This window comes from Colossoma macropomum, unplaced genomic scaffold, assembly GCF_904425465.1.
Source record: "Colossoma macropomum unplaced genomic scaffold, Colossoma_macropomum, whole genome shotgun sequence".
NCBI lineage: Eukaryota > Metazoa > Chordata > Actinopteri > Characiformes > Serrasalmidae > Colossoma > Colossoma macropomum.
Window position 1 is genome coordinate 53,768,331 of NW_023494792.1, and position 25,923 is coordinate 53,794,253.

At 37.8% G+C, this 25,923-nt stretch overlaps 3 protein-coding genes across 5 annotated transcripts in view; 1 reads left to right on the forward strand and 2 right to left on the reverse strand.

Moving 5' to 3' along the window:
* Nucleotides 1-1,597: 1,597 nt before the first annotated feature.
* Nucleotides 1,598-7,276, reverse strand: si:dkey-222f8.3 (uncharacterized protein LOC561722 homolog). The gene is given in 8 exon segments (XM_036577599.1): nt 1,598-2,208; nt 2,210-2,446; nt 3,114-3,264; nt 4,042-4,154; nt 4,236-4,357; nt 4,558-4,669; nt 4,898-4,997; nt 7,134-7,276. Coding segments are annotated over 8 exon segments (870 nt in total). The 5' UTR covers nt 7,145-7,276; the 3' UTR covers nt 1,598-2,184.
* An 8,586-nt stretch (nt 7,277-15,862) lies between these two features.
* On the forward strand, nt 15,863-21,863 carry LOC118812527 (NADH-cytochrome b5 reductase 3). Its single transcript, XM_036577603.1, has 9 exons — nt 15,863-16,229; nt 17,318-17,443; nt 17,552-17,624; nt 17,725-17,831; nt 18,524-18,653; nt 18,978-19,061; nt 19,294-19,379; nt 19,543-19,642; nt 20,866-21,863. Exons 1-9 carry the CDS (start codon nt 16,212-16,214, stop codon nt 21,036-21,038), a joined length of 897 nt encoding a protein of 298 aa, XP_036433496.1. The 5' UTR covers nt 15,863-16,211; the 3' UTR covers nt 21,039-21,863.
* A 1,467-nt stretch (nt 21,864-23,330) lies between these two features.
* The window catches only part of ppfibp1a (PPFIA binding protein 1a), a 41,689-nt gene continuing 39,096 nt past the window's right edge, over nt 23,331-25,923 (reverse strand). For 2 of the 3 annotated variants that reach the window (XM_036577600.1, XM_036577601.1), the window contains 3 exons: nt 25,740-25,898; nt 25,162-25,227; nt 23,331-24,039 (listed from right to left, as the gene is read on the reverse strand). In XM_036577600.1, the coding sequence (XP_036433493.1) occupies nt 23,956-24,039; nt 25,162-25,227; nt 25,740-25,898 (309 nt within the window). In that variant the 3' untranslated portion in view covers nt 23,331-23,955. Of the gene's footprint in view, nt 24,040-25,161; nt 25,228-25,739; nt 25,899-25,923 lie in introns of those variants that run through there. The other variant, XM_036577602.1, reaches the window with a different exon arrangement.

Sequence of the window (25,923 nt, forward strand, 5' to 3'; positions counted from 1 at the left end):
CAAATTTTTTGCAATTTTTTTGAAAAAACTGGAAGCAGGTCTACTGAAAAGAATGGAGGCTATAATAGAGGCAAAGGATAAACACAATAAATAATTTAAAAACTTGATATTATATTTAGTTTTTGAAGCTTCTGTGTAATAATTTGCACTTAATGGTTATTTGACTAGAAATTAAATAAATGAAGGGTGGTTTCTGACTTCGGTGCAATCCTGCACATCCTTACATAAGAACCGTCATTTATAAGCCAAATGTTGGTATTAAAGCCCCAATCAAAAATTAATACTAGAGTGATAAAAATGCAGCTTTTATATGGGTTAATGTGGGGATGATGGACCTCTGATGTCTCGGAGCATCCTGATTGTGGCTTTAATTTCTAGTTCTGTACCATCTGGTGGACACTTCACATTTGTGCATGTCACTGCAACTCAAAACACTGGTAAGTACAGCTCTCTGTGTTTTGGTAGACTCACCCCCCACTTCTCTGTGATAAAGCTTCAACCAGATGTCAAAGAGCTGCTTTTTACCAATTAACCTCCCAAGTTTATTTCACACAAAGGCTTATTGTTCAGTAACTACAAGGACTTCAGTGCAAACCAATTATGCTGTTCTTAGGTTATAGAAGTGTGTAATAGAGCAAACTGAGCAGTTTCAGAGTTGGCTTTTCCTTGACTTACTAAATAAATGTGAGCGTGCTAAAAAATAAATGGCTGAGATCAAAAACTATACACCTAACCTTATGCAGATTCACAGTATCTGAATAGCTTATAAAGGCCTAACGATGTCAGAAAGAGTGTTTGTAGGACTGCCTTCATGATCTCTTTAAAATGGCATCAAGGAATAGGTCATTCTCCTGCAGCTCCTCACTCAGCACTTTCTTAGACACATCTGCAGACATCTCAGAGGTTTATGAAGCCTGAAGGTAGAGAGTGGAACAAATATTTAGCCTCTTTCTGCAGGCCCCCTAGTGGCCATTCTGCCAGCTGAATGGAAATCAACTTGGGCATTTTTAATTAACTTAATGAGATAAAATATATTAGTTCAAAGACTGGGGCACCTCCAAAAAAGGGTGAAATTTCATTTTATGTCTATATTGTAAAAGACATAGAAAATATCACAGGCTAAAAATATATGCTTTTCAAACTGACAGTGAATGCATTTATAATATAATTAACTTCATACACCTCATAGTTTGGAGAAATGCAACACTTACAAGCATAAGTGGCAATACTTTAGAGTCTGTCCTCATTGATATAAGAGAACAGAGGAGCGTTTGCTTTATCTCTTGTACAATTACTGCCCCAGGCCACAAAATCAGCAAAAAAAGTCATTCGGAAATGATTTAATGATCAATTCTTTGGTAACATAGTTAAAGTGATGGTGCACTGTGCCTAAATCTGTGGTAATCAGTAATTTAAAAAAGGTATCAACAGATACAAACTACACTCATGTCAGAAGTGTGGGAGATCACTTTCTCTCTTGTACTGACAGAAGTATGGTTCATAAAATCAGGTGCAGATTTTACGTGAAGGACAGACCCATAGCCTTTGTGAGACCTTTTCAAAACAACTGAGGAACAAATTCACAAGACTTCACAAGTTACTGATATAAATTCAGTTTATTTTTCCACAAATAAAACATGGATGACAACATTCTGAAAGCAAAAACTGTGGTGTGTTTCCACTAAATGTAACTACCCAATAGCAGCACTACTTTTTGGAACTAAAGGCATCCTTCAAGAAATACTGAATAGTTTACCTTATGTTCAACTGTACCATCAACAAAAAACACATGCAATAATGGCTCATTGATATTTTTCTCTAAAAAGAGTAATGTACAGTAATTTAAATGTTTAGATACTTTCGCCAATTGTTTAAACATTGGCTTACAAAGTACTGAAGTCAACACTTCATTTTTGTAAAAGTGTTATATTTTAAGCATGTTTTGTTTACTTCATATTTGTCAGGTGTAACAAGAGAACAATAGAGATGTGCATTTGAGAGGATACAGTGTAAAAAATGCCTGTCAGTAACTCTCATATGTTTTGACCTGTTATTGCTTTTTGAACATTAAAATCCTGTCCCCTATCTTTTAGGATGTACCATTAACATACAAGCTCTGAAAATGTGAATGCTCCTTGGAGGAACTTTGTTTTCTCCAAGGCTACTTGTGGTAATTATGACCTTTTATAGATCCCTGTTATTGTTTTTGGAGCATTTTGGGATAGGACGTCCCAATGGCACGCCCATGGCGGCACACCACAATCTCCAGCAAGTACTTGTCCACCTTCACCACAGTCTTGGTAACACGCTCATTATTCATGAGGAAGATGATGGTGAAGAGTGCCACCTCAAACTCAGGGCTGACACCGATGAAGGAGCTGCCCAGCGGCTTCACCAAACCCTTCCAGCTGAACTGCAGGTTCACAACCTGGTCATCCACAGTTGGCTGAAATGACCAAACACATAAATGGCAATTCGATCTGCTACCATTATTACCATTAACTAGAAATACATATTTGCATCAACAATAAAACATCAGGTTGAACAAATTTCAGATGATGCACCACAATGATGTCGCATGTACCTTCAGTAGTTACACTGAATTTTGCTCTATTCTTAGTATCAACAATTCTATGAACAATTCTCTATTCTAGAAATGTTGGGACAGTTTGTAAAATAAAAACAGAAAGCAGTGATTTGTAAATTCACTCTGACCTGTATTTGAGCAAAACCAAGACAAGATATTTAATATTTCACCCTATTAACATCATTGCCTTTTGTGAATATACATTCATTCTGAAATTGATACTTGTAACACGTTCCAAAAAAGTTTGAGACTAGGAACCAGGCATTAAATTTAGAATAAGTGTATATTTAAACAAAAACAATAACATTTATGAGATAAAACAATAAATATTATGTTTTTCTATGTTTTTATGTAATCTAGGTTAAACAGAATTGAGGTTTGTATATAACGCAATACACTGAATTGCATTAAGGCAGACTGTTCTGATTAAAAAATCTGCTAAAGGATGTGGCCAATGGATTAACCACTGTGAGACTGACCATCAGAATGTTTTTGTATTACTTTTTGTATTTTTGTATTACCATACCTTGTCTTTCTCTCCACCCTTGAAGCCCTTGTAGTCCACAAATTTCAGCTTCTCCTGCAGGTAAAACTGGACCCAGTTATGAAGGCCCATGATCTCTTTACCGTATTTGGTCTCACCAACAAACACATGCTCAAATCCGCACGAGTCTTCACTAAATAGAGAGAAAACAGTGAAGCCAAAATGAACTCATCACCTTCACTTAATCACAAATACTCAGCACATGAATTCAATTGTGTAGATATGAGATTCTGCTTCATGACTTGGTGCACATTTACAAATCCTCTTCTAGATAATGACTTAAAGAAAAGTCCTTTTTTTCTGGCTGTTAAAAGCTATTTGAATAAAATTCAAAATGTCAGTATGATGGACCAGCGTTGTCCCAGAAATTCCTAATTGTGGCCAAATTTTAGATGATGCCAACTAGTGGCTACCATGGCAACCCAGAAAACTGCTAAGTATGTCCAAAAGTATCCGGCCACCCCTCCTAATGGGTGAATTCAGCTAATTTAAGGAGCACCCATTGCTAACACAGGATAGAATTTATGCTCTGGAGCAGCTGCACATGACCACCATGCCTAATGCCAAATGTCAGCTAGAAGGGTGGAAAGTCCCTCAGCACTGGGCTGTGGAGCAGTAAAAACTGTTTTCTCTGGAGTGACGGAGAACCATCAGTTATGTTTGGGATGAGCTGGAGTGGTGTGATCCAGAACTGATCATCCAACATGTAAGATCTCACTAATGCTCAACTCCTCACAGCAGTAATCCATTTAGTGTAAAGCCTTCCCAGAAGAGTACAGGCAATTACGGAAGCAAAGAGGGGAAAAATTCTCCTTGGTTTCAGAAGAAATGCTGGATAAGCAGGTGTCTACAAACTTTTGGACATGTAATGCAAATATGGCACATGTGTTCTGTGTTTTGTTAGACTCACCCCCCACTTCTGTCTCTGTTATAGAGCTTGAACCAGATGTCAAAGAGCTGCTTTTTAAACTGGGCAGTGTCAGAATTGGCTTTGCCTTTACTGACTAAATACTTGTGGGTATGCTGAAAGATAAAAGCATGGTGTTAACCACTCAACAGACAAGCTACTGTACCAAACTCAGAAAGTGTGATTTGGAGGGCTACCTTCATGACCTCTGTCTTTAGAATAGCATCAAGGAAGAGGTCATTCTCCTCCAGCTCCTCACTTGTCACCTTCTCAGCCACACCTGTGGACATCTCATAGTTGTCCAAGAGGTTTATGAAGCCTGATGGAACAGTGGAACAGATATAAAAAATGCACAACTTTCAAGACAAAATGAAATGCTAATGGTAAAATAGTAACGTCCCATATGAAAGACACTGAAAATCTTACAGACTATCAATATCCTTTTCAAACTGGCAGTGAATGTAATTGTAAAACAACTAACTTTGAGCACTTCGTAGCCTGAAGAAATAGAACACTTACGAGCATAAGTGGCAATACTTTTGAGCTTGTCCTCATTGACATAAGAGAACAGAGGAGCGTTTGCCTTGTCTCGTGCATTATTACTGCCCTGGGCCACATAATCAGCTTTGCCCTGAGAACAAAAGAATGTGACATTCCGTGTTTATCAGTTCAGATTATATTAAACATGTTACCACAAAATAAAAAGACTTAGGGAACCTTTGCTTATATTAATCAACATTGATTAAGATTGTGTCATCTTGCAGTCTTTATCAGCTTCTAACGCCTTTAGTGAGACACAGAAAGTTGAACAGTGAGAGGTTTATCATCTTGTCTGAGATACAGTTGTGCTGAGTCTTACCTGCAGATTGATAGTATAATCTCTGCCAGGCTTCAGGCGGTTGACATCCAGCTTCCACAACTCATTCAGGACTTCTGAGAGTTCCTGATCAACACCAGGACTGCAAGGATTCAAACGCAGAACTAAATTTTAAACTATCCTTCAATTCCGTTAACACATGAGATGTTGAGATATCATATTTTGAAAATTACAACAATATAGTGATATCATCATATATTTACGACATGATATGCTATGCTTATGACATGCCTGCTCTTAGCCCATTTTAATTTCCCAAATTTCATTTCTTTTTCATTTCTGCCTAATTCAATCATTGACATGCAAACAAAGTCATTCAGAGTGGTTTAATGTGAAATGGTGTGTTGTTGTGAACTTTACTCAGATTTCTTTACAGTGGTGATAGGAACCAGGGGTCACAATGTCTACATGCAAATATAAGCCATTTTATTTACTACCCAAAATGACCAGCGAACCTACACATGACTTTTGAGTTTTTACGTATAATATTAATGGCAAAATAAATCTTAAATTTTGTGAATCTGAAAAAACGTTTTCTTCTATTTACTGTTTTTCACTATTTATTATTATCACTTACGACACCTTGCATGTACAGTTCTTCCCGAATGGTGTTTAACCCCTTAAATGGCCAGGGCCCACCGGCAGTCCCAAAATTTTATTACACACATGTATAACACACATGTACACCTTAAGAATAGTTCAGCCAGTTTGTATTGAGGTCCCTGTAGTTACTGAATAATAAGACTCGGTACATAACAAGCCTGGGATTTTAAGGGGTTAAAAAGTTAATGTTAGGCCAAAACCTTTTCTCAGAACTATCATATAATAAAGCTTCAGAAGTCAATGTAGGCAATGTATTCATAGCCATATCATGTCAACGTTTTCTGTGCAGTGCTACTTTTAGTGGCATTCAACTCTTTAGACATCTGGTTTCTATCACAACCTCTTTCTCTAGAATGGCACATTTCACAACAGACCACTCCATTTAATTTAAGCAAACATTTTAAAAAATAAAATAAAATAAATTCATTAAAATTCTAGAATTCCCCTTTAACGCCTGAATCATTAGCGAAACATTCATTTTGAGAGTTAACTGAAATAGAAAAACAATAAAAATGAATATGGGGCACCAGAACAGATACTAAATACAACATAACATGGTCAAAAGTATTCAGACGCCTGTTCTAATTAGTGAATTCTGTTATTTTTACTTATTGCTGACACAGTTGTGCATACAAAAGGAGAACCCACAATCGACAAACACTGGTACCTGATCTCACTAATGCTAAGGCTGAATGCAGTGTCTGGGCTGTTGCTGCAGCAAAAGAGGACAAACTCCCCTGATTATGAAAGGAATTAATATAAGTAGGCGTCTACAAACTTTTGGACATATAATGTACCACCAGAACACACTGGACTGCTGAGCATGCTTATAAAGAATAGTGCACAGAGAAATGAAGCTGATATTGAGACATCACATCTTTGTGTTCTCAGCCTCTCAGCAGCCTCATTATTTCACTGCCTGAGGCCTTTAGTCTGTGTGAAAAGACTCCACCTAAGCTGCTCTCTGACTAACCGTTTATTTAAGCAGTTTCTCACTCCTTCAGCAAACCCATCACAGCCTGTTTTACCGTTACACATGAAACATACTGAACTCTCTCGACCATTAGAAGTCAACAGATTAAACACAGCTTGTTCAACACGAAACGTCTACAAGACACAAACAACTGACACAGAATTGGTCATTATTTTGGTGACATGGTGAGGTCATTTGAAGCAAATCAGGTTTATTTCGATATAGCAAAGATAGCTGTATCCCTTGACGTGTGAATCCTGCTGTTAAAGCCGTTATCGCCTCTGAAGCCGCAACAGTGTCGAGTTAACCGCCGGTGCCATGTTCAACACGCCTGACAGGAAGACAAACCGCTACAGAGAGCCAAGCACACTTAACAGAAACTGAAAGATTTCAGATCTAATACAGTTCTGTGAGTGGGATGTTTTTCCGACACACTTTGTTCGTAACTCTTAACGACAGTTCTTAACAAAATCTACCGCTAAAAACCACATTAAATGGAGTTTTTATCGTCGTGCTTGTTTTCCTCAGGTACACGCGGAAGCGCGTCTCTGTGAGCTCTACTACAAAACTAGATATAAACAAAAACTCCACAGCGGTGCGAATGAACCGCGCTGCACTACAGTCTCTGTAAGTGTTTCTCACCCTTTAGCCATTCTCACAGGTTCCTCCTCCTCCCTGAGCGCTCTTTACAGACTGTTCTCCTTACGACTCGATCAGCTCTGTGTGAGAGGATGATAACATGTAAATTTCACCTATAACTGTAACAACACTCTCCGGAGCCGCCCATAAACGGGGTGGGGGCGGAGTGGGCGCTGCAGGTCTGAGCTCCTCAAGGTTTTTCTCATGCAGCAGTTTCACACATGTGAAGAGTGTTTCTTTGCACCTGTTGCTCTCTGGACGCAGTTTCATCTAAAGGTGATTACAGCCTCCACTCTTCTGTGAAGGCTTTCCACAAAATTTTGGAGAGTGTCTGTGGGAATTTGTGGCCACTCAGTCAAAAAAACATACTGATGCCATAAAGTTGTTTGCTGTAGCATTACTGTCATTGACAGGACGTGCATTAAGTCTACTATTTTACCAAAAATAATTTAATAAATACATGACCTATATCACATTATTCAACCAAGTCTCTTTTATGTGAAACAATTTTCAGTGCATCCATATACAATTCATTTTAGTTTGTTTTGCCTCATAAATTCTAAAAAATTCAGGGGGTGCAACTGTAAAACCATATATGTTGATTAAGTAAACTGTCAGAAAAGGTGAGTATTTCGTTTAATATAGTTTGGCGAGATTTTATGTTCGAAAACTTTAAAATAAAAACCACGTTGCAAAATAAGGCAACTTCAAAAATTCTAAACTCACTAAAAAACTTTTGTCTGCAAGTTCTTACTTCCTCAGATGTCACATGGCACAACCAAAACCAGAGGACTTTTATTTTAACACGCTTTAATAAAAGAGGGGCCAGGGTATGGCATCACAAAGAAGACCTCATGTGACATTCATGGTGCAATACCAAGGTCAGCAGCCCTTTTACAAAAAAAAAATGCCATTTTTGAGTCATGGTTAGAATGGTTCAGTTTACCGCATCAGGTTGTATTACCTCAAAACATGAAAATGTGTAATTATTATAATTATGTTTATTTATTTTAAAAAATGTAACCAACCAGTGCAGTACAATTTTAATAACTGAAATAGAATTAAACGCTTTAATAACTAGGTATAAAAATATAAATAAATAACTTTAGGTATAAAATGCACATAAATAGATACATACATACATATATATATATATATTTATATATATATATATATATATATATATATGTATATACAGCTAAATCAAAGTAATACAACAAAATTGTATCTTACATTTTTTTACCCTAAATCTCTTGCAGTTTCAGGTTGAAAGATACTGTAAAACTTATAAAAATGCAGTACTTCATCTGTTAACCTATGTAAAGTAACTTTTCAACGAAGGAGAACTTTGATATTACTGTTCTGCAACAATAAAAAATGCAGTATTAAAGGACTGTTTATAAGATTAAAACAATTACAGCAATAAGATATCATAGAACACAGCAATAGCCAGCGAGGTGGCACTGACAAGCTGTGTAAGGATCACAGACTTGATTAACCCTTTAAGATCCCAGGCTTATTACATACTAAGGCTTACTATTCAGTAACTAGGGACTTCAGTGCAAACTGGCTGAGCTTTTGTTAGGTTATCTTCATCTTTTCTTTCCTATTTGTCCTGTTTTGGAACATATAACTGCACCTCCTTATTGATAATGATAGTTCTTGGAATGTAATCTATAAAATAGAGCTACATAAAAGTGTAAATTAATCGAATATAGTAGTCATTTAGTAGAATTTCTTTCTTATTCTGACTGAGCCAAACTTTTTTAAAAGTTTTAACTGTTTTACACACAAAATACCACTTTTTTCAGTTACAGCCAAAATTCTAACAACCATGAGCAGCTAGATAACAGTAATCTGTATATTTGTAAAGTATTGTTATCCAACCTCATCAGAGACATGGTTTTGGTCGTGAGTCTTTTTGTCTGGTGTCTGACCATCTATAAGCATCTATCTTCTGCACAATATACAACTGTACAATCATTAAGCACAGGACAATAGGGAAAAAAATAATAGTTGGTCCACAGCTGCAATCATAGTTGTGCATATGTTTTATTGGTGCACTGATAACAACCAAGTAACATGACCAGAAAGACAAAACTGCAGACAATGTATAGATTAAAGGTTAAATGTACAATTAAAGTGAGGTTAAAGTTTCACAATAAAGTGGCTGAGTGCTAATAAAGTGCATCAGGGTCATTGGAGTGGGAATTCAGGTGTAATCTTAATATGTCCATTAACATCTCCTTCTATCATATCAACTCCAGCAGCACTGTTGTGTCTGATCCACTCAGACCAGCACAACACACACTAACACATCACCACCACGTCAGTGTTACTGCAGTGATCCACCACTGATCCACCACTCAAATAGTACCTGTTCTGTAAGGGTCCATGGGGGTCCTGACCACTGAAGAACAGGGTAAAAGGGGGCTAACAAAGTATGCAGAGAAACAGATGGACTACAGTCTGTAATTGTAGAACTACAAAGTGCACCTATATAGTAAGTGGAGCTGATAAAATGGACAATGAGTGTAGAAACAAGGAGGTGGTCATAATGTTATGCCTGATCGGTGTAAATACATACATACACACACACACACACACACACACACATGTCATGTGCTGTACTGGTGAAATAAATAGTTATTTAAAACGTTAATGTGTAGAATTGCTTTATGTGTATTTTTACTTTCATTAAATATATTAACCTGAGGTAAAGTCCTCCTGGAACTAAATACTAATGTTCAAACCTGACAACTGTGACTGGTGTTTTTATCTTCCATGCCCACTTTACTTTTTCATTGCTGTTTTTATATACGTTCCATTTTTGTTATGACCTGGGGTTAGATGCCTTGTTCAAGGGCATTTCAGCCATGCACTGTCAGCTCAGGGGATCGAACCGGCGACCTTCTGGTCACAAGGCTGGATCCCTAACTCTATTTTCATATATGTTGAATTCAGCATGTAAGCAGTAACTGTGAATTAAAATGTGCTGATGTGTGTTCCCTGTAGAAGATGTTAAAGGATGCTATTTTCACTTGAAAAAAAAAAAAAAACTGCTAAACTTGTCATTTGACTAGGGGTGCACAAACCTTTTTTCCATACAACTGCATATCCACTAGTAATTATATCTTTGAGGTCACGGTTTTCAATGCAATTAAAAAATGTCCCAATCAAATAATAAAATAAATGAAATATTTCAATTATGATACTACAACTCTACTACAGATTTCAACTATTTTTTAGACACTGTAAACAATGAAGAACTTCTACATGTGTCCAGAACGATGGACAGATCTGTAGATGATTCTGTAATGAGTGAGAAAGGTGTAAAACATTGAGCATGAAGTTATGATAAAATGAACATCCACTTATTTGAAAAGTGATAAATCTCAGGTGGAAAATACTGTATATTAAGTATTGAATTTATTATAAATAGATAATTACTTGTTGACTTTTCAAAAATCCCTTAATAAAACACCTTGAAATACCTCCTGGTTCATCAGGAGATCGCGAGGTCGATCCCTGGTGATGCTACAGCCATCCGTAGCCGGGAGTCCGAGAAAGCACAATTGGCCTCGCTCTCTCTGGGTGGGTGGGATGGATGCCTTTCTCCCCCCATCACTCACTCAGCGCGATGCTAGTCAGCGCAGGCGTCTGTTAGCTGACGTAACAGATCTGGCGGTTGGCGCTTTCCTCCGAGCGCGTTCAGCTGTCCAATGACGTTGCGTGAGCGGCAGCTCGAAAAGATGCGGTGGCTGGTTTCACAGGTCTCGGAGGAAGCCTGTGTTAGCCTTCACTCTCCTAGCGTTGATAGCGTCGTGTGACTGGGGGAGTCCTAACTAGCGGGTGGAATTGGAGACGACTAAATTGGGGAGAAAAACGGGTAAAAAATTGAAAAATTAAAAAAAAAAAAGAAATACCTCCTGGTGTCTAGCTCATAGTATTTCAGTCTGTTTTCGAATACCATATTTTATTATTTTATTTAGCATCTTTTGTCTAATTAACTAACTTTTAAAATGTAAAATAAAGAGCAAACCAAGTTCAGAGAGCAACAGGTGTAAATAAAAACTAGAGCATCCTATCCTAAAGTGCTCAGCAGCAGCAACAGGAATCTATAGCATGGTCATGACTACCACAAGTATTCTTGAAAGAAATAAGGTTCACTTAAAAATTTTCAGAACTATAGTAATAGCTCCTAAAGTGCAGGGGATATGATTTTAATATTTCAAAAGCGATAACAGGACTACAGAAAGACTTCCAGACAAAATTCTAGACATATGGGAGCATATGATTACTGATATTTAATACATGGAAAGAGCATAATGAAATGTATTTATATCCATTGTGTTTAAAATGAACTGCCATTCATTTGAACTGACAATTGCACATATAAGCACATTTCACATCCCACCAACAATATAGATATAAATGAATGTTCAGTGTATAACAAAGTATGTTATCTAGTGCAACTTACACACACAAACACACACACATTGTCTAAGCCGTTTATCCTCCAGGGTCATGGGGCTACTGGAGGCAACTTAATTATTCTAACTAAAATAATCTTCAAAATGACATTTCTCAAACAATGTCATGTAGTGTCCCATTCCCGATAAAAATTAGCAGATCTAATATTTTGATTATAAAATATTTCTATTATTTAAATTGTTTTAATTATTTATATTTTTAAATAATGTTAGTATTAATTGCAGTGAACAGACCCAAGTCCACAGGCAGGGAGAGAATGAGACTACTCTAAGACGATGCGTTTTCTGAATAACAGCTTCCTTGTGGGATTATTTTGTCTCTGTTCTCCATAGCATTTATCCCAAAGGCATTCAAAGCCTTGGTGAACCTCTGATGCAGTTGCCCAGTATGATGATACTTCAGTCCTTTGAGTCTCTCAGCCATATCAAATGTCATAGTATGGAGTTGCTGCAGCCACTTGGAGAAAAAGACCTTTTTCACACTTCCATATTTGATGCAGCAGAGGTCGGAAGAGGTCGGAAATGAAGCTGTTCCACTAAACGTACAATGTCTCTCATGGAAAAATTAGGCAAATGCCTTGATAAGGACATAAAAATAAACGAATCCTCTGCATCAAAGGCATTATAAAGGAGGACTTTGTCCACATTCTCATTCATAAATGTTGCTGCTGATGCAAAGCTTTTCTCTACTATAGCAACTTCTACTGCATGGAATTATGGAAGTTTGAAAAGAGTCTGTTGTGAGCCTCATAGGGCAAATCAGCATTATGTCAAAACAGCCAGTAACTTCTGAGTGGATAACACAGGTAGCACTGCACTGGTATAATAGGATATTGCACCCGTCTAATAAAGATTTACACTTATCCTGAGAGTTGTTTATATAAAATATTGGAAAATATTTTTATATTAACCTTGGAAAATTAGTTTAATCATTTGACAAATTAGCATAACACAACAAATACGAACTATCAGATCGTGCTTTTTTTTAAATTAATGCTTTGTTGATTTATATTCGTTTTTTTTCTAGCTCTCTATTCAAATGCAAGCAAATTTGTGACCTTGACCAGACTTTTTTAAGTCTTACCTCTTCCAATGAAGCTTGTGTTCAGAAGACTTTCAGGTGGATCTGATCTGGTGATCCGAGGTGTGAGCACAAATTTGTTGAGTCCATGCCAGCTTTAACTCTGTCATTAAAGTCAAAGAGAGACTTACAAAATATTAAGAAATGTTAAACTACCTGTAGATGTCTCAAATATTCTACTTCTTACTCGAACTTAAAGACTTCATAATAAATTAAAAAGAAATGCACATAGAAGCATTTTAACTAGTGGTCTTAGGCTGTTAGGCCCCACTGTATATAACCCATTAAACAAATAAATATGTAAATACAGAAATTAATAATCAGCAAGTAACCAGGAAGCTCCGTGGAGGATGGGGTTTGCTGTTAGTTACCTCAGTTAGACTCTGATAGTTCATCAGTCCGACTGGAAGCTTTTGCTGAGCTCAGTGTGTGAAGCGACGTCTTGGTTATAGAATAAGAATATCGGCTCTTCAGCTGTGGCAGGCTATCATCTCTCACAACCAAGATGATGACTTATGTTTTGGCAGTATGTATCTTAGCAGTTATGTGTAATGTAATCTACGTAACATTAGCTTATTTCTCCTCACTAGCGCTGCACGTTTAAACTAACCTTAGTATCAGTATGTGTAGTAATTGTTGTCAATAATGTTCAGTAGCTTTTTTCACTTCTGAATTAGAAGCACTGATTGAACAGCAGAGCTGGACTTTTGCTCTATTGCTTTTACCCCCTGAGGTGGAGCAAAAGCAAAAGCAAAAGTTTCGTGATGTGATTCTGTAGGGAACGTGTTTGTTCAGTAAACAGCTCATTAACCAGCTAATTAGTTTTTATACCAATGTGATTCTGTAGGGAAGGTGCCAAGGTCAATGAACTGCTAACGCTAGCCAGCTTGTTTTTTGTTTGACATCCATTAATGGGAGTGTCTTGAAACTGTAATAATTCACACGTTATATGTTTTTTTTCAGGTTCAGGAGAGCTGGGTTCACACTTTTATTTTCTACTGGATCACTTTTGGAAGGTTGTATATTCAGCTACAGTTCAGAGATGCACTGATATGATCTCGGTCTGTCTGGCTTCGCCTCTTTACCTGTTTTGTTCTCTGCTTGCAGGTCAGAAAACAAAAACATAGAGTAGCCTTGTGATGACCTACACTTCAGTGTCCAAGGATTATTAAGCTTTATGGACCTGGTGGCTATGGTGGGTTTTATTTATGGAAGATTGCAGTATATAACTGGAATAACTGAAGTGAGCTTAACCTGACTTTCCTGCAGGATTGCTAAAGTTAAAATGAATTAAGCAGATTTGGTATTAAGAGTAATAGTTTAACTGGAGGTCTTCAGACAACAAGCACAGGGATTTTGATGAAATAGCAGATACTTAGTTGGTCAGTTAACTCAGTAAGGACCAAAATGTTTTGCAAATCAACATGTTAAACGTTTTAGGGAGTGGAGATCACACAGTGCTGTTCTTTTTTCACACAAAAGTGTCAAAGATGATTTTGTTCTTGGCTTCATATTAATGAAATGATGGTGTTCTTTCTTTCTTTTTTTTAGATGTGCTACAAATATATTCCTCAAAAAATTCCTGAAGGCCTGAAGGTGGCAGCATGTCTCAATACTTGGACAGTCAGTCTGGTGACACAGTCGACTTCAGATGCCTAAACGGCCTGTTAGTTTACCAAGACAGAGGTGGATAATTAGTTAAAGGTAGTAATGGAAGAAAGAGCACTGACACATTTGAACAGATGACATATGTTTTTTTTATTTTTATTTTTGATATTCAATACACAAAACGTTCTGGCCGTATAAGTTTATTTGTGTAATACATTTCAGTTTACTGGTGCAAACATTCATTATTAACTGTTTAATTAATTTGAATAGATCATCACAGTTCTGTCACAGTTGTGATACCACACAAATATCAGCTTATAAAACTGGAGGTTTGCATTTACACAGAGGTTTTAATCAATTTGAGATGTTGGTTAAATAAAACATGGCTGGAATTCATTTACTGTTGGACCCAACCTGTATCTCTGTCTATGTTTGAGACCTGTACTGTCACTTTTTCAATAAACTAATCTCCTAATGATATGATTGTTATGCATTATGGTTTTAAGGATTTATAAAGATTACAATAAGTAAATACCTTGTAGTGACAACTTTTACCAACTATTCATCAATGCAAAAACCCTCAAATAGTGTGAGTTCAGGTAATTTGGGACAGTATCATGTTTTTTGTGTTTATTCCTGGATGTGATGTGTGTCATTAGAGCGAACAAGTTCCTCAGAGACCTTGTGATCAAAAGCAAATGGCTTTATTGGTGTAATGTAAAAAAGTGTGTGGCTGAGCAAAATAATGCCCAAAGTAAACTTTCAGATTTCACACAATGTTACAATTATCAGCATTAAATATAAAACTCAGAAGACATGTGCATCCTGACATGTGTAATATTCTGTTTTGATTGACAGAAATACAGTTTTTTCAAGTGTTTGCCCAAAATGGAATACAATGTCATTCTCATGGATTATGTGACTATAATAGCCAGCACCAAGACATTAGTGTCATTAGTTAGTTATATAACTATGACACACACGCACACACACACACACACACACACACACACACACACACACACACTTTAAATACTCATACTACAGTAACGACAATGTTAACAAGACAACAGCAGCATAGAGCTAAATAAAAATAAACAGAAAAAAGATTATACAGGGGAATAATAAGCATTATGGCTAGAATATCAGAAAAGACGTACAGATATTACAGGTTTTGAGGGCTGTGCAATGTTTATTGTGCTTTAGATTTCCAAGATAATTACATGGACTTGTTTTAAAAATAATAATAATTGGTATTTTCTCAGAAAAGTTTCTCAGGTATTTTGCTATAAATAAGATAATGTTGATTTGTACACTATGCTGTATTTTTTTCACTGAGGTCAAAGATATTATACCAGCAGATGGCATAGATCTGCGCTTTCCCTTCTAGCGTGACGTGTCAGCAGTGGACGTGCTGTCAGATAATCTTTGCTGTCTCTGGGAGCGGCTCCTCAACTCGCATGGAACGTTTGATTCATTTTACCGAACCGGTTCTTCGGAGCTGCTCGTTTCCGTGAATCCAACGTCCTATTCAGCTGATTCATTCTCGTGCGGGGAGTGTGCTGGGGAGGGGACCAACTGAGTAGCATCAAAACAATTCTCCATTAACACAGGGCTGCAGAAAAGTTGGAATCGGCTGGACTTTAGAATCAGTTCGACTATTTCATTCAAAAGAACCGGCTCAATAGAACGATTCGTTCACGAATCAGACATCACCAGCCCTCAAAGAAACAAGGAAGCTACGCGCAGGAGCTGTTAGCTCGCTAAGCTAAGGCTGCAACTTTGACAGTTCGCCAGCCTGTCAGGAAAGTTTTAGTACACTGTGCTAAGAAAGCATTAGTTCTAAAATAAATAAACACATCGACTCTTCGGCCGGGTTTAGCTAGTAACGGAAAGAGGATGTCTTTCATTTTGACGGTATGTATTGTATTAGCATATGAATGTAATGTAACGCAGCTGGCTAGCTAACGTAAGCTAACTGTTTATTCTTATTAGGGGTGTAGCTTAAATTAAAAGTAGCTTGCTACCTGCTGGCAGTGTTTCTTAATAACCTCGCGATATAGTTGACGGCACTAGTTAAGCAACATAGTTAGCTCAATGGGTAGTTTAAAATAGTAAGTTAAAACTTCATTGTTTACATTAAACACGCTGTGCAGCTTTCAGACCGAGCCGTTTAGCTACTGCAAGTTACTTTCACCTGCAGCCTGTGTTCAGTAGTTAGCTAGCAACAACAAGGGTGCGTGTTTCCAGACCTAGATGCGACATTCATTTGATTCATTTAATTCATTTAATTCAAAGCTAAACACGTTTTGAGTACTTAGTTGTATGTGGCTTGTCTGGTATCTTTGCGCCAGTATTCTTAGCATCTTTCTTATGAAGACTCAACCCTAGACAAGGACTCAAGTGCTGCAGTACAAGATTGTAGTCAGTAGCTAGTTTTCTTCATCAGACTGCTAGTGTACTTTATGTACAGACGTATTCAGACATCCCTTCTAATCAGTGAGTTCAACTACTTAAAGCTGTACATGTTGCTCACATATGCAATCAACTGCATAAACAGCTTGTATAATCTGTAGACAAGCATTGCCAATAGAATCAGACACTCTGGTGTGGCTGCACATGAGCCTACGGTCACGATGACCAATGCCGAGTGGCAGCTAAAGGGGTTTAAAGCCTTCCAGCACTGGGCCTGGTTAGTGGAACTGCATTCTCAGGAGTGATGAAGCCCTATTCTATACCTCTGGCATGAGTTGGAGTGCTATTTGTTTTTCAAAACTAATGATCCACCATTACTAATGCTCTTGTGGCAGAATGCATTGAAATCCTCACAGCAGTGGTTCAACATCTAGTGTAAAGCCTTCCCAGAAACAAACACCCTATTAATACTCTTGATTTCAGAGGAGGAAAAAAAAAACAGATGAAGAGGTGTAGACAAACTTTGGCCATGTAGTGAATGTTTAGACATGTTACCCTGTATCAGACAAACTTTGTTCTAATGTCTGCAGTTGTTTCGTAATGCCTTTGACGGAATCTTCAGCTTAATCATGAGGCTTTTAGGCATCAAGAGAAGACCTGCCATAACCCTTGAGGACCCCAATGTCAAGTACCCTTTGCGCCTAGTAGATAAAGAGGTGGGTATTATGTTTAATGTTTATCAGTGTTTTCAAATCATTGTCCTTTGGAATGATTGTTTTGTTGCTGACCAAACTTTTTGAAAGTTCACTCATTTTTTCTTTTAGATTATTAGTCATGACACTAGGAAGTTTCGCTTCGCTCTGAGATCTCCAGATCATGTTTTGGGGCTTCCTGTGGGTAAGTTCAACATGAATTTGACTACAGCTGACTGCTGGATTGATATTGTGCCCCTTCTGTATGACTTTGTGTATTTATCTGTTATGTTATATGCTTGCAGGTCAACACATTTACCTGTCTGCAAAAATAGATGGTAGCCTTGTAGTGAGGCCTTACACTCCAGTGTCCAGTGATGATGATAAGGGCTTTGTGGATCTGGTCGTTAAGGTAGGTTGTCAGGAACTGCCAAAACAATGCTGACCCAGGGCTCTGTTTTTACAGCCTGCTAACTATCCATATGATAGCCATTGTTTAAATAAAAAAAAAATGACCAAACTTGGTAATTTGAATGATTTTGAAAGGTTAACTTGACTGTTTCACAAGATTTATAAAGCTAAAAATTATTGAAGCAGATTTAAGATTAAGGGTGGTGGTTAAGAGACTGGCGCTGTGTTCTCCAGAGTTTACCATGTAATTTAGTCAGCTATGAAGAACTGGGCTTAGGACTTTCATGACTTTGTTTGGAAAATACGCTGCCGTTTTGAATTTGTTGTTTTCTAATGTCACAACAATCAATGCATTTGTGCAGGCACAATACAGGACAGTCAGTCAGAATATAGATCATGTGCATATGTCAGTCCTTAAGGCTCAGTAACAAAAAAGTCTGTTTAATACTAAGACATGAAGAGAGACTGGAACATGGTTATGTACCGTTTAATTTTGCCTGCTTTTGGTAAATAAACTCACACAAATGACAGAAGTGGACCTAAAAAAAGAGAAATCCAAGAAAACTGTAGGACATGGGCCCAAAAAATTGTAGAAAAGCATTACCATAATCTTTTTCTTGGCTTAACTCATTTACTTATTCATATTCAGTAGACAACTGCAGCATTCCTGTGTTTTCTTTCTTTCTTTTCTAGATATACTATAAGAATACTCACCCAAAGTTCCCTGAAGGTGGCAAGATGTCTCAATACCTGGACAGTCTTCGGATTGGTGACACAATTGACTTCAGAGGACCAAGTGGCCTGCTAGTTTACCAGGGCAAAGGTGGAGAGTTACTCAAAGCAAAGACATGGATGTTTTGTCCTTCTGTGCACAGCCTCAACATGATTCTGAATTAGGATAATGTTTAGTATGAGGTCATATTATGTCATTGTGAGTATATGAACAGTATGTAACCAGCTAATGCAGAAAATGGCACTTATTTAGCTGCAGTTTTTGTGAGTATTATTCTGTTAGGTTGAACAGTCTGTAAACACAGGATGCATGGATATTGTGCATTGTTCATTCTTTTATTTGTTGTTTTTTGGTGTAGCTATTGTGTGTGAGTACCTTTATAAGTAACCTTAATTATTTACTTTCACTTCTCAGGAGAATTTGCCATCAGACCTGACAAGAAGTCACCCGCAGTGATTAAGAATGCAAAACGTGTTGGTATGATTGCAGGAGGAACAGGTAATCTATTTATTTTCATATTTCTATTAATATTTATTTGTCATCCTTGATTGTGTATTATGCTTCTTGCTGTTCTACACAATATTTTCTTTGTTGAATTTCATGCAAAAACATCTAGTTGTCACTGGACTGGTGTATACTATGTTATTATACACAATACAAGACATGTAGATTTAAGAACGTGTTCCTTATGCATTGGCATACTTGATGGTTTCATCTGTGCCCTCTCCAGGTATTACTCCTATGCTACAGATCATTCGAGCAATAATGAAGGATCCAAAAGACCAGACAGTGTGTTACTTGCTTTTTGCAAACCAGGTAAGCCATTGTGTTTTAGAAATTCATATTCATATAGAACAGAGAGTGAATTCTTTTTCCAGACATCTGTGGGCAGCATTTATGGCACCTCATGGAAATAGCCTGCCACTATATTTAATCCTTTAATTATTCCTAGTAAACTATTTTCCCTATCCACTCACAGTCAGAAAAAGACATTCTTCTGCGCCCAGAGCTGGAGGAAATTCAGGCCAATCACCCTGACCGATTCAACCTGTGGTACACCCTTGACAAGGTTCCTCAGGGTAAGTAGAGCCTTCAGTTGAAGTGTTTTATTTTCCTGAATTCAATAAAGATTGACTGCTATATGAAAGAAATAAAACTTCACATGGTTTTATAGAAATTAATAAAAATAGACTTAATAGTTTCTTAAAACAACTGTAGATACTGTTAGATTATTTGACATATAAGAAGGTACAGGTTAGGCCTGCTTTTGGTTGTTAGGGCTTGAAGAATGCATTGCAGTTGGTGCATAATTTGTTGAATATTATATTGAATATAATGCTAGTCCAGTGGTTCTCAGTCCTAGTCATAGAATAACACAGCCTTGTAATGTTTTCCCTGCTCTGACATACTCTGATCACCTCAGGAAGGGATTGTATATCAGTACATTTGTTGCATCGCGTTTGCTGGGAGCAGGGAATTCTAAAATGTGCAGACCAGTGGTACTCCAGGCCCAGGATTGAGAACCACTGATCTAATTGATAAGAACATTCCAAAATACAGTTGAATCAATATCTTGACATCAATGCATTACATTTTAACACCCCAAGGCCGCAAACACCAACAAGGCCGCTGAAGCTCCTTCACACCACACTCACCAAACCATGTGTTTATGGACCTTGCTTTATACGGAGGGACACAGTCAAGGTGGAACAGGAAAGGGCCTTCCCCAAACTTTTTTCACAAGTTGGAAGCAGATAATTGTCTGCAATGTCTTTGTACACGGCTCCAACCGATGCTTGGCATTGGGGATAGTGATCTTAGGCTTGTTTGCATCTGCTCAGCCGTTAAAACTCATTTCAGGACGCTTCATCACTTGGCAGTCCCACTGTGAGTTTGCTTCATGGCTGAGCTGTTGTTGCTCCTAGACATTTTTATTTCACAATAATAAAATTTGCGGTCAACCGAGCCAGATCCATCAGGGCAGCAATTTCTGAACTGACTTGTGGCAAAGGTGGCGTCCTATAACAAAACCACGTTTAAAGTCACTGAGCTCTTCAGTACAGCTCATTTTACTGACAATTTTATGTCTGTAGAGATTGCATGGCTACGTGCTTGATTTTATACACCTTTTAGTAATGGGTGTGGCTGAAACACCTGAGACTCAGTAAATAGGAGGGGTGTCTACGTATGTTTCGCCATATAGTGTATCATTTCTCAACAAGTCATCAGTTATAGTTAAAAGTAATGATTGCACAAGATGAATTTGTGATCACTGATCTTCTTGTTAATCTGCATGTGACAGACTGGGAATTCAGCCAGGGTTTCATCAGTGAGGAGATGGTGCGGAACCGACTTCCTCCCCCCGGAGACGACACGCTCATCCTCATGTGTGGCCCTCCTCCCATGATCCAGTTTGCTTGCAACCCGAACTTGGACAAAGTGGGCCATTCTCCTAGCAGGCGCTTCACCTTCTAGAAAACGCACTAATACTGGGACCCAGTTAAGAGGCCGTTATACTGAAAAGGTCCAGGGTCATGATCCAATGTCATTGCCATCAGCAACTTTGTTTGAGTATGCAATCAAGGAATCTCTGAACCAAATGTAAAAGAGAGGTTAGATTATTTGTCAGATAAATGTGTATTATCAGTGTGGAAAAGGAATAGATTATTTGTCCCTGCAGAATTTAGGGAAAAAAACAGGTTTTATTTGCACTTTTTACATGCTAAATCAATACTATTATACATAATGCTTTTTTTTGTAAGGCATGTAATGCATTTTTTAAATACAAACTGAACACTGGTTAATTGAATAACAACAGCATATCATATAAAGTATTTACAGTGTTCTGGAATTTTTTTGAAGCACTTGTTTATTATTTCAGTAATGGAAATGTATCTGGGTTTGCGTTTGTATTCAGCTTGTCATTTAATGACACCAAAAGAATAAATTTGTCCATCCTTTTTTTTTTTTTAAGTGCCTTAATTACTTACCTTATAGCATGACAGAATATAACTATTTCAAAGTAAGATAAAAATCACTCTAAAAAAACCTGTGTTATGGAAAAGTGTGCTTAACCAGCACACATTGAACATCACAGTGAAGGCCCAGCCTTTCCACAGCAGCTGGCTTTTGTGAGGTTTTTTTTGAACACAGAAACTGCTTACTTTGTTGTCAAAATAAAAAAAATACGGTTCTGTGTAATAAGCTTTAATACTTTTTAAAAGTGTCACATGCCCAGCATTTAGTGATATTAAGTATGTTGCAGCACATCGAGTTTCACAAATAAAAGAATATGCTTCATTTTGTCAGTTGGAGATTTTTTTTGCGTGTTTAGGCCAGTTTATAAATCTGTTGAGGAAGTTTACTGAATTGTAAAGCAAAAATGGGGAATGTTCCTCCATTACTGTTTTTATGTTTAACACATTTAAACAAAAATTCAAAGAGCAACTATTTACTGAACCAATGCTATGGCTAAGAAACCTGCTATGACATCAAAAACTGGAGGAACCTTGAATTTGAGTTTGAGAAGCAATGTGGAATATGAGTGGCTTTAAGGCTGTTTGGTATGTGGCACCTAAAGATTAGAGTTGTGTTTGCAGACACACTATACTAATACAGGGCTTGAAAGCTTGTGTAAAGTGTGCAGTGAAGAGTGAATGGAGTAAAGCCATATGGGTGAAAGGCAGATAACAGACTGTAGAAGAGCACCTAAGCAAAGTAGCATGAAGCATCCGTATTGCAATATACTCAAATGTAATTTTTTTAGGCAAAATGACAAATCTCGATGACACAGTATTGTGCAAAAGTCCGAGACCACCATTAAATTTAAATTCCAACTCTTATATCCTTTAAATCTTTAAACTGGTTGGTTACAGCTGTGTCCTCCCAACAAAAGCTGTTCCCAATCACACTGACATTATTTCTTGAAAGACACATTAAAATTCACACAAGCAACTATTCAAACTACTCAGTCTCACTTAGATAAATCTTATCTAAAGCTTTTATCTTTGAGAGAGAGACGAGAAGTTCAAGCTCCACTCTTGCTTCAGGTTTCCACTGGTGTTTCTGTCCATCCTTCCACTGTGAGAAAACAATGAGCAGCTGTCGAAGCTGTTATGGAGAAGGGGGAAAAAAAAATAATGAAATTGCACTAGAATAACAAAACTAGACATCTGAGATGTGGAGTAAGGTTTTACAGACTGTTTTCGTAACTGGGATTACTTGGATTGTGCAACCAACTTCTAAGACTTAAGTTTGAAGGTGTGATCCCTGCAGATCTTTTTGAAAAATTGCAAGCAAACCTCCTGAAAAGAATTGAAGCTATAATCAAGAAAAAGTTGCCTGCACTAAATACTGAAATTAAATCATATGAATTGTTGAGGCTTGTGTGTCACTCTTTGTTAAATATTTTTCTGCTCCCCCCACCCCCCCGCCCCGTGACACTGAAAAACAAACTTGTACTTGAGCTTTTTAACTTCTGCACAGTACTGTGTATTATAGTATCCCACTATTTAACCCCTTAAACAGACATTATATAAACCCCCTAAACTTTTATTACACATTAATAACTTAAAAATTCATAAGCCAGTTTTCATTGTTCTCCATGTTGTTACTGAATAATAAACTTTAGGATGTAACAAGCCTGGGTTTTAAGGGGTTAACCTTGTTTAACAATTAGAATTGCTATTAGATATTATTTTTGGCATTTTAAGTGTCTCTAACTGCTGGTTTGATGAAATGAGAAAAAAACAAACGTGACAGTTTAAGAACATTCACAAAATTTTATTGACTTTAATAACTCAAAACAGTGAATACAGGGGCTGACATAGTTAAGGCATAACTATCACTGCTTCGCAGGCTAAATGCTTCCAATGAGGATGTTATTCCCCCTCCCAATGAACTTTCCCTGTACCAAGTGTCCACATTCAGTACAAAATAACACATGCAATGATATGCAGGAGTCAAAGTGTACAGTAAAATATAGAGAATAAGAAAGAGAAGCGCTAGATAACCACTCGAAAAATAATTATTAAAATGTCTTTTGGTCGTTGTCATTTGTAGTCTTTGGTTTTTCTGTTTGGCACCATTTCTCATAAATACTGAAACATTGCATATACTGCAGATGGTAAAAGGTAAATAAATAACACTATTATTGTAAAATACTTTTGGTCATACTTGCTGACATATATTGGCATTATGAAGGTACATATAGCACCGCAGTATGCTTATAGAACTGGAAAGCTGCGACTCTCTCCACAGGTGGCGCAGTGTATGCTTTTTAATAGTAAAATGTCACAGTACTGGGCTGTAGAGCATAGTACAATGTTTGGAGCTCCAGGCATCAGCCAGTTTCAGAGTGATGGGTTAAGCTGGTGAAAGACAGGCCGGTTCCTCACGCGCTGGACTCGTTGTCTGTGGTGGCATCAGGAGAGCGAGAGGATATCTCCTTGAAGAGTTCGTCCTCTTTTAGCATGCTCTAGAGGACACATCAAAACCAAGAGCAGTAAGCCTTGAAGAATGAGAACAGCTAATAGGACTGAGGTAACGGACCCTTGGCATAGACGAGTGGTTATATTTTATCACTTCTACCTCTGCCCCTTTTATTGACAAATAGAAAGTTAAATTTGGTCCAACAGCTGCAGCTTACTCAAATTACTTGCTTGTGCAAGGTCTTTCAATTACAACATTAAATGGATGCTTTGTTCAGTGCTGTGGAAATAGCAATCCATGCACAGTAAACAGGCCAACAAACAAGGATCCCACTGAAGACTAATTTCTTAAAACACTCCAAAAAGCTCTTGCACAGACTGGCTAAATGTAATTTAGAAAATCAGATAAGTATAAACATTGTTTGGTATTTTTCACACAAACTGCTACTTTCAAATAGAACATGCCCTCTAACCTCACTATATGGCCAAAATCATGTGGACCCTCTTAAGTATTAAGTTCAGGTATTTCAGCCACATCCATTAACATCAGGTGTATAAAAATCAAGCACACAGCCACGCAATCTCCATACACATTGGCAGCAGAATTGGTCATACTGAAGACCTCAGTGGAAAAAACATGGCACTGTCACAGGACGCCACCTTTGCCTCAAGTTAGTCTGTGAAATTTCTGCCCTCTTTCCTGGTTTTGCACTGGTCAACTGTGAGTGGTATCATTGTGAAATGGAAGCATCTAAGAGCTGCAATAGCTCAGACAGAAAGCAGCAGACAACGTTTACTCAAAGAGTGGGGTCACCAAGTGCTGAAGCATGTAAAGATCACCTATTTTCTGCTGCATCACTCACTATAAAACTCCGAACTGCCTCTGGAAACAGCACAAGAACTGTGTGTCAGGAGCCTCATAAAATGGGTTTCCATGGCTGGGCAGCTGCACGCAAGCATAAGATCACTATGTGCAAAGGCAAGTGCCAACTGGAGTGGTGTAAAACTCATAAGTGTGATGGCCAGGTGTCCACATACTTTTGGCCATGTAGTGAATTTTTATTGTTGTCTTTAAAAAAAGAACAAAACGCTAAAGCAATTTATATAAACCAAGAATGAAACAGTATGGTCAGATCTAAAGTGTGTGCATGATTAGCTTGGTGTCTTACGGTCAGATTATTGATCCCCTCTGAGAAGGCTCCTATCTGTCTCACTGTGCCCTCAGAGTCCTCCATCTAAGAAGATAGAAAACAGCATTTTATACTTCAGGAGAAACAATCAGTTGTGCACTGATATCTAGCATAACCAGCAAACTAGACAAAATCAAGTCTTTGGTAAGCTAAGGTCAGCCAAGGAGTGTTTGGGTAGTTGCTTGTGTGAATGTTAGAATCTGGAGGGGAACATAACATCAATGACTCCTTTAGGAACAGCTTTTGCTGGAAGGAAACATCTGTAACTGGTTGGGTTAAAGATTGGATAGATGGAGGAATTAAAATGGCAGTAGATTCACAGAAGTAAAAAGTAGACATATTAAATACTGATAGATTTTATTATATTTGTTGTCTCCCGACAATGAAAAAGTGGCTGTTTTGACTGGAAAGTACACAAGGGAAAACATCCAGATCCGGGACTTTAAATGCCAAATGTAAACAGGGCCGTCATATAACCAAGCATAATTAGAGCCCATCTGGTACTTGAGTAAGGCAGGCGTTGGGTTTATGTTGAGCAGACTGAGAAGCATTAGCACCTGCTCTAACTGGTCCAGCTCGTCCTCGTACACGCGGAGTCCTCTGTGGAAGCTGCTGCTCTGGGGCATCTGAACATCCATGGGGCAAACGTACTCCTCACTGTCCTCCTGCCGCTTCCTCCGCAATGTCCCAAACCCACCGAACGACAGACGCCTTGGCTGGGGCAGGAAGACGGGAAGATTA

Coding starts and splice junctions, on each gene's coding strand:
- LOC118812527 (XM_036577603.1), top strand. Junction 17,625..17,724: donor TGTTTTGGGGCTTCCTGTGG/GTAAGTTCAACA, acceptor ATATGCTTGCAG/GTCAACACATTTACCTGTCT. Junction 19,643..20,865: donor CCTTGACAAGGTTCCTCAGG/GTAAGTAGAGCC, acceptor TGCATGTGACAG/ACTGGGAATTCAGCCAGGGT.